Raw genomic sequence first — 16,853 nt, forward strand, 5'->3', positions numbered from 1 at the left:
CATTCAGTACTTGATGCTGAGTTCGTTGTTCTTTACAATCAATTCACATTAAAAATAAGTCCTTAAAGAAGGCTCTGCAGGAAAAATACCAAAGTTAGTTTTCTGATGGACACACAGTCAGACATGGACTGGTTAGCTCAAATCTTTGGATTCATAAACTAACTCTGTCTAAACATGCCAGGTTCCACACTCAAAATATCCTACAGATTAAACAATAAAGACTAGCATACATAATGATCTGTTGTTGTTGTTGTTTAGTAATCTTAAAGTATCAGACAACAAAACCAACAACTGTATTCTGTGCAACATAAAATCCTGTACATGTCAGTCGTGACGCATATCTCAGTCTGGAGCCAAAGCTGCATGAATCCTAACACATTCTGCCCTAGCATTACTGGTCCCTAAGTTGCAATTATGCCAGAAACTCATGAAAAACACATGCAGCAATCTTACCAATACAACACCAAGCTCACATTTCAACAAACAGCCTACCGTCAAGCAACAGACACAAGTATCACAGGTAAAATGGGTAATGGAACATATTCAAATAATAAACATTCTTGACAACTGTATTAATCCTTAGACTTAAGCCCAACTTAACATGAGCATGTCACTCCCTGCGCAACCTTCAGCTGACAACTGTTATTACTGTACCCTCATAATTTTACTTTCTGGAACCATTTCACAAGACAGTGGAAAATGGTTACCATAGAAACACAGGTCAATTCAGTACATGGCGTTTTCATCCAGGAAGTACAGAATAACTTAAAAGCGAGCTTGTTTTTAATAGAGAAATGTGTAGACACACACACAGTGAATGAAGTAGCAGAACCAAACCTAACCTGATAGCTTGCATGCATGGAATCACAGCTGTGCATTGATTCAGCAATCTCTCATTTTGCAAATTTGTCGTTCTGTACATACTGTCCTAATTTATATATATATGTATATATTTCATATCACTGCTTCTGTACAACTAACTGTATTACACTGTGCATGTGATGCAAGCACCACTGAACACAATACAGTAATACCTTGTTAATCCAAAAAAAGAAAGAAAGAAAAAAAAAAGAGCATTTCATTCATTTTGTCACAAAAGTGGAATGTACCCCATGTGTTACAAGTGGCAGATACCACTCTTAAAGCAGGTACCTGGTCTATTTCCTTCAGCAATAATTTGATATCAAAATAATGCAAGATTATTCTTAAAATATAGTGAAACCCAAATTCAGTTTGTGTAGCAGCAATGAATTTGGAAACTAAACCAAGGAAATTTAAAACTGAGATTAGTGACTTGGGATCGCTGAAACTGTACATTAAATAAGGGAAAATATTTTTTGAGGGGTTCCACTGTACTACTCATTAAGCAAAAGTTAATGCTGAGTATGCATATACTTATAGAGGAATACTGAAGCAAAAGTTAAATGCAATTACTAACCTTTACCATCTGTGCAGAGCTGAATGGCCACAGACCCACTCGCCCAGCACTGCACAGTAACACCATTCCCCCCCCCCCNTTTACAGCATCTTCACTGTCCACAAGCTTAAAATGGAGTATTTATGATGTGTGGTACTGATTCCACACTGGATAAACATACGTAACAGCAATTCAGAGCAATAATATCAGCTGTAAAAGTTCTTTATGCAAATGAAATTCTACACACTTTCTGAATAAGGAATGAACCAGAATAGTTATTTAAATAAACACATGACATGAATTGGTCCAAACTGATCCAAGCCATGTCAAAATGCTGTATTCAAAGCAGTATAAAACATGGATTAACAAGAGTACACTGAACCACCAAATCTACCTCTGTACAGCATTGATCACATCCCTCACAGTGTTCTGCACTTCGGCACACAGCCGTGTGTTATCTGCTGAATTACGTGCGCCAGCTGAACGAAGTTGGCGTGCTTGGCTTTCTAGCCGAGTCAGTAACTCACGGAAGTGAAAGCGTGCATGAGGAACAATACTGTCAGCATATCCAACACATGACGAATGAAACACGCAGACTTTGTCAGACAGCTGAAGCCAAGTGCCCGATGACACAGTGGCTGCTGACCTCAGGGAGGTTAGACTAGTCTCTAGAGCCTGGGATATCTCTAGCACGCTTTCTCTCTCCCCCCCACTTACCCGACTGGCTGGTGCTGGGCAGCCTTCCTCGTCTGTTACAAATTTGGTCTCACGAGCCACAACAGGTGGTTTTGGCAACATGGGAGTGGCATAGATAGCTGCCGAGCCCGTGGGCAGTTTTGATGCTGACAGTATAGGTTTTGTGGCTTTCACAGGTGGTTTTGTAGGAACCGTGGGCTTCTCATCTGATGGAACAGGAGGTGGAGGCCACACCCTTGAACCACCTTGTCCCTTATTTACTGGCTTTCCGTCATCTGGTGATGATCCCTGCTCCTTGAGTCCTTCGTCCTCCTCTTCTGCAGTGTTGGCAGAGTCTCTGAACCTACCAGGAACCTTGAGGGCCAGTTTAGGACTCACTTGTCCAGCTGCACCTGAGCATGCTGGGACTTCTCCTGATGTCTCCTTGCTTTCCCACAGCTTCTTCAGGCTACTGATACTGCCCGTACTGCGTCGCTTGTCATCATTCTCTTCAACTTTCAACTGTGTCCCACCATCCAGGCTGTGTGTACTTACTGTGCTGTCCCTTTTCTTCATTGGGTCTTCTTCCTGCTGGAGGTCTTCATCCACACTCACACTGTTCTGCCGCGTATCCTCTTCTCCTCGTCTTTCATCCTCATCTTCCTTCCCTCCCTCAATTCGTCTTCCTACTCTCTCCCCACCACTTTCTACCTTCCTCAACCTAGATTTGAAGTCAATAATTGATCCTGTATGATCATCATTTTCATCCTTTGCTCCAACCTGCTTTGATGCTGGCTCAAACTTCTTTAACTGTGCTTTGAAGCCCCCAAGGGCAACTCCATCTTGCTTAACTTGCCCAATACCTTCAGGTTTAACTGCTTCAGATCCTCGACTAACTCTCCGGAGATTAGCCTTAAAGTCCACTGGGGATGTAGCACCCTTGTTAGGATCTGAAAGGCTTCTGTTTGGAGGAGTATCAGGTGTCTCTTTCAAATCTTTCTTACTTGAATCAGTATACTGAAACCCTTCAGAAAGTTCTGAAACTAGCTGAAGAGCTGGGTCCAAGGAAGAGCCTGGGACTGCCATTCCTGCTGCATCACTTATTGGAGACTCCTTTAATCCTGTTCGACCAAATTTGAGATCAGCCCTCTCCTTAATCTCAGCAACAAGCTTCAACTCCAGCATTTCCTTCATGCCTGGAATAACACTCTTTACCACTTTATTATTCACTGTCATCTTCTTCTCTTCTGAGGAAGGGCCAACAGTTTCGCTCCCTACAGCACTCTGCTGCTCCAAAGTATTTGGGTCTGCAACAGGTTCACTAGGAGAGTACAGGACAGGAACAAGATCACTACCAGGCGACACAGGACTTTTGATTTCCAGGCTGGGTGAAGTCAAGCTTCGAGTGGAACGTGGTGGACTTGGAGGTTTGTCACGTGGTCTGCTCTTCGAACTGCGTCTACCACCAGCCTGAAGCTGCAATGCTGAGTCATCATGATCACCACCAGACTTAGCACTGCTGCATGAATCTGTTGAAGGTTCTCGATGACGCAGACTCACTCCAAATCGTGAGCTGGCTTCTTCTACCGACGGTTCTGTGTTTCTTACATCTGCTGTATGAGAGGATCCTGGGCTGTCTTTCTCTGGGTCGCTTTGCTGTTCCACTCGTTCAGAGTCAGTCGCATCACCCTGGGCTGGCCAGCGAGGTGAGGGTTGGTCAAGGCTTGAACTCTGCCCCAACTTCCTCAAACTGTGAGGAGATGTTGACTTGTTTCCAGGAGGTCCCACCCATAAATGTCTTCTTTCTGGACTAGGGGATGCAGCGGCTAGTGGTGGGGGTGGTTCTGGAGTCAGAGGAGGACCATCATTAAGGCTGTCAAACTCTTCAGGAGGTGGTGGAAGATCTGCAGGTGGTGGAGGAAATTCCAGATCTGCAAGGCTAGGCTGCAGAACACGTGAAGGACTACCACCACGAAAAGATGAAGTGTTGGGAGCAGTTCGGAATGTTCGCAGGCTGCCGCATATATCTACACCATGATTTCTAACAACACCTGTGCGTGGCCGATTTAGTTTTCCAGCTGTTGGTGAAGATGGGGCTTGTGGATGGTTGTGAAAGCCTCCTACAACACCACCAGATGAATTACTACGAATCATTTGTGATTGTGTTCGGATGTTTGTACGTGGGGACACAGACCGATGAGGAGCCAGGTCTGACACTTCCTCCGCACACTCGGCCTCACCTCCATCTATCACTTCTCCTTCTCCCTCTTGCCCCGAAGTCAGTCCACTTGCTCTTAATGACTCTAAGTATGCCCCAATACGAGCACCTTTGGGCAGAGTGCCGTAACGATTAATGGCTCGTTTCACATTTTGCACCTCCAGTGCTGCCACCTGAACCACCTGCAACAAGTCCAAAAAAAATTAAGTGATGAGATGATTCTTTCCTTTAAATGGTGGAATGTCAGTCACAGCATGTACAGAACTAATACTCAAAGAATAACATATTCAACAAAAACAACATGATAACCAAGAAGAAAACCTTGTTGAACGGTAGTCATAAACACATCCATAAACCCACCTCCACCACGAAACATTTTCCTGTACAATGACTGCAACATAAGCAGTTTGTTTTTAACTAAAAACTCTTGAACTATGATACATACAACTACTCACTAGAAATGTCTCCATGATATGTCAGTAAGACGTATGCAAGTATCACTAAGGGCTATGGCACAGCAAAAGACAGTTACAGCCTCATTAAACACTAAGAAGAGTGGTGACACACATCCTTTGTGAATTCAGGCACTTTCGGTGAAATGGACCAGTTCACAGCATTGCATGTATATGCGCAGGAATGTAAATGGGCTAAGAAAGATATCCATATTTGAGGTTATGGCAGTGACTTCTATGATTACAGCCTCCTGGGATGTGGTGCCATGTGGCCCTGTAGGCAACTAAAATATTCTGAAGGTACATGCTGCCTCTATCTTCAGGGGAAAAGTAGTATGGCAGCAGCTTCCTTTAAAATGTTGGTACCTAACAAGCAATATGTAATCACATTCCAGAACACTGCAGTCTTACAGATATCCATGCACTATATTTTGAAATGGATGCTGGATGTCTACAGCAGAAACACCCTTTATGAATGCAACGCACCTGTGCACATGCTGCATCCTTGGGAGGATAGGTTCGTGACTTTTTTCCACGCTGTTCCAAGCCACGATTCCCCATGATTGGTGCACGTTTGAAGGAGCTGGTTGCACCTGTTGGAAAGAATGTACCAGTGGGTGCCTCTGGGTATGAGTGAGCGCCAGAGTCATCAGTGTCAGGAGTCTGATCCTGCAGGTCACTTTCACTGTCACCTTTGTTGCTGGCTGTGAGGCTTTGGAGGTCCTTGGTGATGCCTAAAACAGCACAACTAGGTTTTAAATATAATGTCATGCAAACTGAATTGTTAGATATATCCTTGGGTTGCAAGGTATAAAACTGTTACATAACACACCACATTTCTAAATTTGAGAAGGAATTATACCTGATTTAGTCTAAAGTTTGTTATCTGGCAACTGCTTCTGGTCCTGCATTTTTGGCTCATCCACATCTGCTTTATAATATTTTACTTCAAAGAGAACATTTTGGCACAAATGATATTTCTATGACATGCAAAACCAAAATGATATAAACCTCTGTGGCTTTGTTCCAAATTTAATAACACAGCTTAATAAAATCCATACCAAAACGAGTGGTACTCTTGTCATACTGGACAATTTTGACAGCAATTTTACATAAAACTGCAAATCTGGACTCTGAATATATAGTAATTTACAGAAAATAGAGTTTAATGAAATGTAATCTCCAGACCTAATGCTATACAGTCCTGACCCTGAAAGTTCAATTACATAACATATGAAAAAATGTACACCCAGACTTTTCTCTCAACTAACAATTTCTGTCACATGAAACAGAGCAAGGCAGCTCAAGCACCAGTGCCACTGACATGACTTTAGTAGTGTCCAACTTGAACCTTGACCAGTTACCAATTTAGGTTTTCATGGTTCTCAATCCCTCCCAGCCACTCGCACGTGTTCATATTCATCACTTACTAGTCATCTTACCATTCAGTGCTGTCCAGTGTACACTACTCACGGTTACTAAACAGACTGTAAATATAATAAAATAAAATAAGTAAACCACATGATCAACAAACCTACCAATTTACTTAGAGAATAAAATCCATTTCAAGTACTTTTCTTATGTTGGTGAAATCAAAATATTTCAGACACAAGTGATAAATTCTAGAGAAACAACAGATTGTGCACGTTACTTCAGTGAGCTGTGGCTATCCAGATCTACAGTAAACTTGCTGACAAGAATTTCCAGATACGTGTATGTAACGCCATCAGACACCCCTGATTTAGGTTGTACATTGTTAAGACTTAGACTTCGCAGATAAAAATTAATGTTCACTTTGAAGTCAAACTTGACCAAATGTGAATGAACACCATTTCCAAGGTGCTCAGATTGTGGTACTATTTCATCATCATCAGTAGATGGCAGCACCATGCCAGTCCATGCTGTTCCATTAACCAAAGAATACAGCACTGACATACATCACAGAAAGTCTAAAAATAAGATGACAATGAAAAAGCAGAGCCTTGTTTTCATTTAAATGTAACTGCATGGACAGGAAGAAAGCCATTTATATGGGTCTTCAGGAGTTAATGAAAATCTGTGTAACTTCACAAAGCTGCCTGTAACCATTCACAGAAAAATGGCAGAGTTGGCAAAGCAAGAAAAACACAGGAACAGAAAAATATTCAACCTGGTACATGCACAACCCGAGAAAAACAAATATACAGCTTGAATCCATGGACACCTCTTAATGGACAATGTAAACCCCAGCTGGCTAGAGAATGAAATCCCTGTAGGACATCATAATCCAAAGAACAGATTTTGGATTTTAAATGTAACATGCACACAAACATGTGTAAATCTTACAACAGCAAACAAGCCATCTGGGCAATGCTACTCCAAAACATGAAAATATGACATGCTTAGCCTGTGAAATCTGAGGCTTTCACAGTGCTCTGGTCTTCTGGGATGTAACACTGCACTTCAGTACATGGGGACCAGTGTTTCAGAGAAGCAGACTGCCCAAACATTGAAGAGGAACATGGCGGGCTTCTCCAAAATATTGCTAATCATCTACAGAACTACATGGCGGCATCACCCGCAGTACAACTATGCTCAACTAAATCAGAAAAGATAATTTCAATTGTACACAAGATAAAAAATATACTCTTTAAAAATAAACAGCAAAAGTTCAACAAAGATACCGTTTCATTAAATGTTAATCCAAACGACTAGGCATATGTATTAATTCCGAACCTACAGAAACATAAGCAGTCAGAAAAGCACTCCAACATTAAATGCTGACCACAAATGGAATGAGCTGTGAGCACATCTGGACATGCAGTGACATGTCAGGATGCATTTAGTGTGGCCACATCTGTACAAAATTTACCTGAGAGCCAAATTCAGCCTCAATACCTTATAATCACACCTCATATACGTGCATCCAACACAACAGTGCACATGTGAAGCAACTCAACTAGGTGACTGCAGTACCTACATGCACAGGGAGGCTATTTGAAAACTGTGACAGGCGAACATCCTGAGTTTGCCGATTTTCTGCTGTGCTCATAGCACGAAGTAACAATATACTTTCTAGCAATATTCATGTGAGTCAGTCAGTGTTGTGCAAAATTCCCATTGTCCTGAACATGGATAAGCTTGTTAGAGCATCAAATGCTTTATTGATTCTTACAGGTAGTGTCAAAAGAAAGCCTCCTGGGGTTTGAATTTCTCACAAAAATGCTATTCAGAGAAATAAGAACTGGCATTTTACTAGATAGGAAACTGAAATTTCATCATTAAATATTAAGAGAAGAAAAGGTGAATCAGAGTTTGATTTGAGCGTGCATTGTGTAAACCTTGAACTGCCTTCCACAAGAAGTGGCCACATCAAGACAGACCACAAACAAAATCAATTTAAACTATGCGTACAGACTCACAGAACTAAGTTGTCATGTGATACAGTAGCCAGGCTCAAACCAATTGTGTGCTTTATCCATCACAACACAACATTCAAAGGTTTGTTCACATCAACTGCGTACAATGAGTTTACTGCTCTTGATGGTGTCCTGCTACATGTTTCAGCTTATGGAAGACATCATCAGGCAGGCATGCACTACTAGCTATTCTTGAACTATTGAGTTGCTTTGTACATTATTTCCAGCCTGTTTTTCTGTAAATAAATAATAAATAAAAAAATGTAATGAACAGTTTTTATTGTTCCTTTCCAATTTGATTTAATGTTGGGTGAAGTACTGGTCAATGTTTATATTCAAGTTATGTTGTCTACTTACTACTTTACACGTTCCCCTATTTTCTGTATTTCACTGTCTGAGCTTGTTAACAGCCAGTTTGCAACTGGTCTAGTAGTATACGTTACATTCATTAAGGTTTAGGTTGGACAGGGGGAGGGGGTTATAGTGGGGTGTGTGTAGGTGTGGTGGGATAGTTCAGTCTGGTTGTTGTTCTTCATCTCCTGTGCTTTGGTAGGCTGATATTATTACTTTGTATATGGGACTGTCTGTCTTGGCAAAATTATCATTCATTTGTGTTTTGCTTTCTGATTTCATATATATGAAATCTCTCGTTAGTATCCAACACCTGACCCCCCCATCTTTTTCTTCTATTTGTAAAATTTTCATTGCTTTCGCTGTTGTTTCATATTAATGTGTAGTATCTAATACATGCTGAGCGAATTTGGAGTTTTGTGCATTATTCTTTATATCTCATATATGTTCTTTAAATCTAGTTTCAAATGTTCGTTGAATCCAGTCCACAGCCTACACTCTATTTAATATTATTACCACCATCTATACCTGGGTCCCCCAAGCAGAGCCAGTCCTTGAAGTTTCCTATCCAAAACTGTGTACATATTTTTAGGTTCTCTATAGGAGCTACATATTCTGCCCATTTCAGCCTCCTTCATTTATTTGACCTTATCATTATTTTTCTTCTTGTTGCTCCTGTTATTTTACCCACTAAATATATTGCTGTTGATAATGGTGTTATCACCATCACTGTCATACTAACAGTAGGACGAAGGGGTACAAATTACAAAGTGTGAGAGAAATATGATGCATCTAACAGATTATTTCTGTGTCTCAAATGGCAAACATGCAAAAACAAGCAAAGCAGGCAGCACACAAGGAAAACACCAACCAGAGATAGGAAGCGGGTTGGATACCTTCAAATATCTTATCAATACCATTTAAGTCCGAGGTGTCATCTTGGTTTTCCGCGTGGCCCAGCGGATCGTGGTCTGCGTAGGTGCTGTCTCGGAACGAGCTGCAAGATGAGAGCAGACTACACAAGGTCAATGTACCCATCAAGACTACATCAGTACACAGCTTATACAGACTCCACACACACACCAACTCTATATCTCATTCTCCACAGAAACCATCATTCCAACATAAAGAAATGTCAAAACATCAAATGAAAAACAGCAAATAAGAACAAAAGGGACAAGGTTTACTTCAACCAGAGGAATTCAGTTTTTCTCGGTACAGAACACCCCAGCATTATGGACATTCAAGTTATGGAATTTGGGATATACAAATCGGCCCAAACTACCTTCTTTAAAGAACTGATTATTCCCTAGGAAACTGAGATCAGGCATGCATCAGAGATGTAGGAATACTGGTTAGTAGCATGATGTAAATGGATAGCTGGTGGCAAACATAAAAAGTAAATCTGTCCTTGTGCTTAACTAATTAAGCACTATGGCATGATGATGTATGGGAGACAGTGGATGTACAGAGCCACGTATTCTTGACCTCAGAACTAGTTGGAGGTGAGTGGTCAGTTTCATGTCCCAGCCACTTCAACCCTGAGGAAGGAGCCTGTCTCGTTCCCACTGGAAACGAGGCTGGATGGGTCACAAAGCCAGTCTGGATGACATGGAACAGAGAGAAATCGTGCCTCTAATGGGACTCAAACCTGACTCCTTGGCCATACAGCCCATAGCCAGTCACTATACCAACGGCACTATCCCAGCACAGTTACTGTTCCCATTCAGCACCAGCTCTCCCACTGGTCAGAATTTCTGGTGAGTGAAGTTTGAATTTATTTAAAGTTTTTTATGTTTATTTTTGCATCCCTTGTGGGCTAAAAATTTTCTGTAGGAACACATCTCCTCTTGTAACATGGAAGTCGGTGAAAAAACACTGCTTAATGTTAAGAAACTTCATGAAACAGATTTTCAAGAACACACCCCTTCTATAATGGGGGGGGGGGCATGCTGTACCACTTTTATAGAGCCGCGATTTTAATTATGAACATCCATAAAACTTTACAATTGCAATCTAGATGCAATAAACACATTACACACAGATACATCAAGTAGTTTCTGTTCAGCAACAATGCATCAGATACAGTAACCATGTACGTGAACTGGAAGGACGGGGGAACATCAAGGAAACTCGCAACAGCAACACAGCTGCAATTTCTGAGAAATGTTGCTGATTTCAAGCAGGCAACTGGTTTCCAGATTAACAGGCGCACATTGAGGAAACTTATGTTTGATTAGTTGCTCACATCATCTTAAGTGGGTATGTTCGTCTGATGAAATGCATGACTGTATTTCTTAATTCTGTCCACTTACCGTCTTCAATGGAAGATAATACTAATCCTGTCCTAATATGGCAGTGGCTGAGTTGGTGTGAGAAGAGAGGATGACAACCATAGGGAAAATATTGCGATGTTAATTAATTAAGGTCAATTTGATTAGAAAATATCACATTCACACGTGATACAAATTTTCACATGCAGTGCAACAACTTTAGCAAGATAAAAGACCCCTGATGATGGCCGTATATAGCTGAACCATGTGATGTGGAAGATGGGCGACTATATAGTAAGTTGCATTTAAGATGAAAATACATGTGAAATAAATTATGTATTAATGCAACACGATGCTTAGATACAATATTAGGAAAAGAAAACATTTGGTGCATCCGTTCTTCTGTGACAATTTAAACTGTTGCGCTTGTATGGTTTCAAAAGAATTTAACCTGGATCCAGACTCCTTCGTCTCGTGAGAAATTCCTTCCCAAGCCAAATCTGTTTTGTGCTGCTTAGCATAGTCTGGGTAGTGTTTGTCATATATACCAGGCTCTTGCTCAGTTAACTGGACAAAAACAAAATTAGCAGCTTTCCCAAACCTTCGTGCCACTTTATCAAAAAAATGAGTCATTGAAGCGCATTATAGAACAGCTGATACTAGGAAACCTCACGGCAATGCAATTGTGAGACGATTGGCATGTTCTGTTGCCTGGAAATTGAGTTTCTCAGTTTCTCCACAAGTTGCAATGCCATTTCGACAATTTGCTCTGGTCCATTCACTAACATGTGTTCAACTCTGGCCGATAACAATTCTCGGATATTGTGGTTGTGTTGCAGTTGCCAGTTTCCTTGGTGTGCCCTCACCCTAATGGAAATCAGAGTCAACTTGGATGTGAAACAGTGTATTTTGGTAGACAGAACCAACAAGTGGAGGCAACATAGTCACATTAGTGATGAAAACAAGGGGACGGAATTAGATGCCTGTCTACCCTCTCCCCACCTGGTGACCCCTCAAGTATGGTCACAGATGCCGACCATAGCAGCACCTACCACACTACATGATGCCACATCCCAGAAGACCCTGGACATTCAGTGATTCAAGACATCATTGATGATGCAAGTCACTCATTCAATTAGATGTCTTGATCCCTTGGATCACATCACTCAGACATAAGCCATCTCTATAATAGACCTATTTCAGAAAACGTAAATTAGCCAACAATTAGCCATATTTTGCAAGAATGAACTTTTTAAATACATTACGTGATGGGCAGCTGACACTTGACTATATCAGCTGTTCACCTGTAATCTACAGAGAAATCCTACCTGGTTCGTTTTGGAGGGGCAGGTGCCTGCTTTCCTTTCCTGTTGGTTGGCCGACGCATTTGCACCAAACTGCTTTTATTGGTACTGTGTACTGGCCCTCCTGTGAATGTACTCAGCTTGCTCACTGCGCCATCTGACAAAGTGGAGGAATCATTAGCAAATTCAACTAAACCTTAGTCAGGGAAAGAATGAACACCAATGTTCCACCACCCATTTGCATTAGCAAGTACCCCCTTCTGCACTTCCTCCAATCCAAACAGTTGTATCATATATTCTGGCTTTCATTCTGTTCACAGAATTCTCGGTTTGTTATTGGCACTGACTGATGGAGAGTGTGTAATGTCGGCAATGTCGAGGAGCACGCAGCTGGCTTGAACTCCCCACCCCCCGTGGTCACTCTCTCTCTGGCTTCAGTGTTAAGTAACAACACAAACACTAACATTCCAAAGCAGCATGTCCATCAGAATGCAACACTCTACAACAAAGTACCTATCAAGCATCATCTGTTGTCGTCTCATTAGTAAACCTGGTGTCACAGAAAAATTTAACAGTCGGGACAATCTCCATACTTGATGGTGATGCCTTCTTGAAAATAACAGTTCTGGACATGTATGACCATCTTCTCATATAATAATGTACAAATTCCCAGCTGGAAGTCTCATCTGTACTATTCATAAGACACATGTAACCTTCGAGAGTCAGAATAGCTCACTCTATACAGTGACTGCTCCATGAGCTGGATGACCAAGGAATCTGGGTTTGATATAAATATTGTGACATGTTGCGCAACGGAGGACCCCTCCCTCCCCAGAGGTACGTGGCGGCATCATAGTGCTGTTGTTACTACGGTAATAGGCGAGTTAACACCCCGCCCCTCTCCCCACGGTGATGTAACACGCAATGCAGCTGTGACACGGGTAACAGGCAACAGCGGTACCCATTGCGTAACAGGCTGGCACTGAGACTATATAAGAGAGCTACACTGCCTACGAAGACAGCTGAGTTGGAATCTAGCCAGCGGCGAGTTACGAGTTACAGACACGTGTGTGAGAATCAGTGATAGTTCGTGATAACCGAGTAATAATTGGGAGTGTGTGATACAGTTGCACTTGTATACCTCCTGCGTTATAAAAACATGTAGACTACTGACAATAGAGTGAATTGAATATTGAACAGGGGTTGTAAATTGTGAAAACCTATAACAGTGTTATAATTAATTGTAGCTGAGACTTGTAGGTTGTTGAATAAACCAATTAACAATCTGAACGGCGTCTTCAGTAACAAAACACGTTACAATATTATGTTTCTAGACATTCTCCAGCGTCCTGGTTTTATCTAAAAACACCGTCCTGTTTATATTTCAAAACCATGTTTCGGAGGCTGGATTCTGTCTCCATCTTCAGGTGGAACATACTCAGTTTAGCCCAGTCAATAGACCTAGTCCCTATCTCTGGACACCTGTGTACCAGTACCAAGATAGGATATACAAGCTATGCACAGCACAAACCATTTGCAAGATTTAAGATAAAACATGAAAAAATTAAGAACTCCACACATGGGCTTTGCACCAAAGAACTATCAAGACAGAAATCATCACTGAAGAGATAAAATTTCTCCGTATGGTACCAACACAAGGAAAACGAAATTTTCCCACTCAACCTACACTGGACAGAGTTGTAGACTTTTGACTTCTGCTGTGCTGGGTTTGATTCCCAGGAGAACATGTGATTTTTCTCTTCTCTGTAGCATCCACACTTGTTACGGGGCCCACAAAACCTTCTATAAATGGGTGCAATGGGCAAAGAAGCAGGGTCTGCAGCCTGATAGGCAGCTACATCAGCCCTCCATCAGAAGCTGAAGTGAAGATACTGAAGGAGTACATTTTACTGACAAAACTGTAAATTTGATTCTGAGCACAGAAAATGAGTTACTAAATTCTGGAAGGGACCTCACTGACAAAGGACTTTGGTCTAGCTGGATTACATATGAGGCAGTCACAGTACTACAGGATAAGAGACCTGAGGTTAACTAACCTCTTCAAATGGCAACACTGACACACAGCCGAGTACTCACCTGCCACCATTCCTGCAACAGCAACCTGCTCTGACATCATCACCAAGCCATGAATGTTCCCTGTACTGCCTGCATGGGGCTTCTTGTAGGCCAGCTGAGGGGTTCCACTCCCCTGAAGTTGTTTCTCCACCTCTGCAACACGTACCTTCATATCACATTACAGATTACATTCAGGAGACCTCACATCTCAGCCAAGGCATCAACTACGCTGAGGTTTCTTTGTTTCTTCTGTTTTCCTAACCCTTCAGGCAAATGCTGTGATATCAGGCCATGACTGTTTCCTTCCACATCCTTTCCTATTCATTATTCATTATCATTTAATCATTCAACACTATATAGCCTGGGTTACTGAGAGCATCACCTAATAACCTACATGTGAAATAAAAACTTAGCAATCACAGTCCAATATTGCTCTTCCTATCACCCAACCAGTGTCACTAACACAACAGGGCTCTTAAACACAGAAACAAACAATAACGGAAATACGATCAATGTAAGGAAGTTTCTGCTGGCTACATTATGCATCTCCTGGCTCCGGACTACTAATACTAAAGTATCAGAAATTGGACATAACAAATGGTGAAATCAGAGCAAGACACAGTGTGACTGCTCACATTTCATAATCATCTGACTTCACATAAAATGCTGGAATATTGTACATGCATCGTCTCAAGGAGCACGTACATAACATTTGGACTTATTTTCGTCCTTCATCTCGTCCAGTAGTATCACAAGAATGTAAACTGTCTGTGATTCCTACTGTGGACCTGACAGAGAACACAAGGTGCTGAGCAAACATTGCAGTAGAGCTTTTGCATGTAACTCAGATAATTCCCAAATATGTACATATTTTAATGACATTAGTACATTTCAATGTCTCAAATTATGGTGTAATTCCATCAGTAAATTTTCAGCTACTGTATACTTTGATACTGATAAGGAAAGCTGACTGATATGTATCAGGACTCACCCTCTGTGATGCTTGACTCCTGGAACATGTTTTCAAGTGAGTGGTGTATCTCTTGAAAGGTGGGCCTTTCACTGGGGTTCCACTGCCAACATTGACGCATCAACTCATATATCTTGGGAGGGCAACCAGGGGGACATTCCATACGATATCCTTTCTCCAGCATATGATAGACATCTGTGAGGTCTACTCCTGGATATGGTGACATTCCATAAGTAGCTATCTCCCATAGCAGAATTCCAAATGCCCATACATCAGACTGAAACAGGTTATAGCAATGTAAGTTTTGAGGTTTTCACGGCGATGACAATGAAGAGAGTCGTCTTCTGGGTTTAGGCACCGTGTATTCTTCTTGTTGGCCGACGTTTCGGAGGAACGTAGCGCCTCCATCTTCAGAGCAGTTGAATGGCTTGGAATGCGGAAGACGACTCTCTTCAGGTTATAGCAATGTTTACAGTTCAGACCTGCATATGAGAACAGAAGGAAAAGAATAATACACACGGAACATATCGCCTAAAGATCTATGCTCATGATGTTCAATCATTAACCCTTTAAAGCACAATGGTTACTTTATGTACCACTTGCTTCAACATTAAAAACTTAGCAATCTGCCCACAGTGTCTATTTATGGGTTTTGTACAATTCACACAATAAACAGAAACAATTGAACTAAACAGCATTAACAAACTGATCTTGATAATGGAGGCATATGCGTTCTCTGTGTGATAGCAACTTACTTTTTGTGTCATTTAGATGAATTTCAGGCTTCAAACATATAGACGAACTTACTGGAAGGTAGTTAAGGTTAGTCTAAAAATAAACAATATAGGTCATGTCTTGTCACTAGGACAAAGGGCAGAATTATAATATGAAAACATATATTAGATTCTTTGAAAATGTGGAAATAAACAGGGGCTTGCACCAGGCCACAAGCAGTGGCAATAGACAAACAACATGGTACACCACTGCAGGGTTATGCCATACAAATCAACAGAATATGTTTTGCTTTGTATCACTACAGGCCAGAGTTTCCCACTTACTGGATGTAGTAACTACTCTAAAATTTTGACATTTATGTTCAGAGGTTTCTTCCTACAATGTAGAATTAATAGCATGTGTACAACAACATCCAATTCGATATGACCTGGCAAATCCAGAGCACAAAAACATATGCACAAGGAATACAATATGGCACACCACACAACCAGGGCCTCAAGAAGAATGCGTGTAGAGGCAGCACTTATAAGGTGCTAAGTCACAGCACACTAAATATTGCACACTTGTGGAAAAAAAAAAAACACTTTGAATGGGCCTCATTCTCACCCAATGAAGAATACATTTTTAATGTGTTTTCAGTGAGAACAGTATTTTAACTAATTCAATTGTCCATCCAAGTATGTCTGCAGTCCTCTCCCCTTAACCCTTTGACGTGGTCATTTAAATTCCGCGGCCGCGGCTCCTGCGGTAATATATTCAGCCGGCCATTTAAATTTTGCTCGAAAATTATTTATTCATCATTGTTCTTAAATTCTATGAGATAGGAACATGAAACTTTCACTAAAATGATCTTAAATGGTGGTTTTATAACCTTACCTTATAATATGGGCGCCCTGTATCTCGGCCATGGAAGCAGGTTGTTTAGTATTTCAGCAGTGAATGGTACGCCTTGAAGGATGAAACTTTCACTAAAATGATCTTAAA

General features: G+C 41.3%; 1 protein-coding gene across 5 annotated transcripts in view; it reads right to left on the reverse strand.

The window, feature by feature from the left end:
• Nucleotides 1–1,520: 1,520 nt before the first annotated feature.
• LOC111874215 (tyrosine-protein kinase Abl) overlaps nucleotides 1,521–16,853 on the reverse strand; it is a 50,461-nt gene continuing 35,128 nt past the window's right edge. For 3 of the 5 annotated variants that reach the window (XM_033755408.1, XM_023869534.2, XM_023869551.2), the window contains 6 exons: nucleotides 15,156–15,411; nucleotides 14,186–14,317; nucleotides 12,113–12,245; nucleotides 9,408–9,526; nucleotides 5,249–5,496; nucleotides 1,521–4,492 (listed from right to left, as the gene is read on the reverse strand). In XM_033755408.1, the coding sequence (XP_033611299.1) occupies nucleotides 1,808–4,492; nucleotides 5,249–5,496; nucleotides 9,408–9,526; nucleotides 12,113–12,245; nucleotides 14,186–14,317; nucleotides 15,156–15,411 (3,573 nt within the window). In that variant the 3' untranslated portion in view covers nucleotides 1,521–1,807. The remainder of the gene's footprint in view (nucleotides 4,493–5,248; nucleotides 5,497–9,407; nucleotides 9,527–12,112; nucleotides 12,246–14,185; nucleotides 14,318–15,155; nucleotides 15,412–16,853) is intronic. The other 2 variants (XM_023869542.2, XM_023869546.2) reach the window with 2 other exon arrangements.

This window comes from Cryptotermes secundus, unplaced genomic scaffold (assembly GCF_002891405.2).
Source record: "Cryptotermes secundus unplaced genomic scaffold, Csec_1.0 scaffold47, whole genome shotgun sequence".
NCBI lineage: Eukaryota > Metazoa > Arthropoda > Insecta > Blattodea > Kalotermitidae > Cryptotermes > Cryptotermes secundus.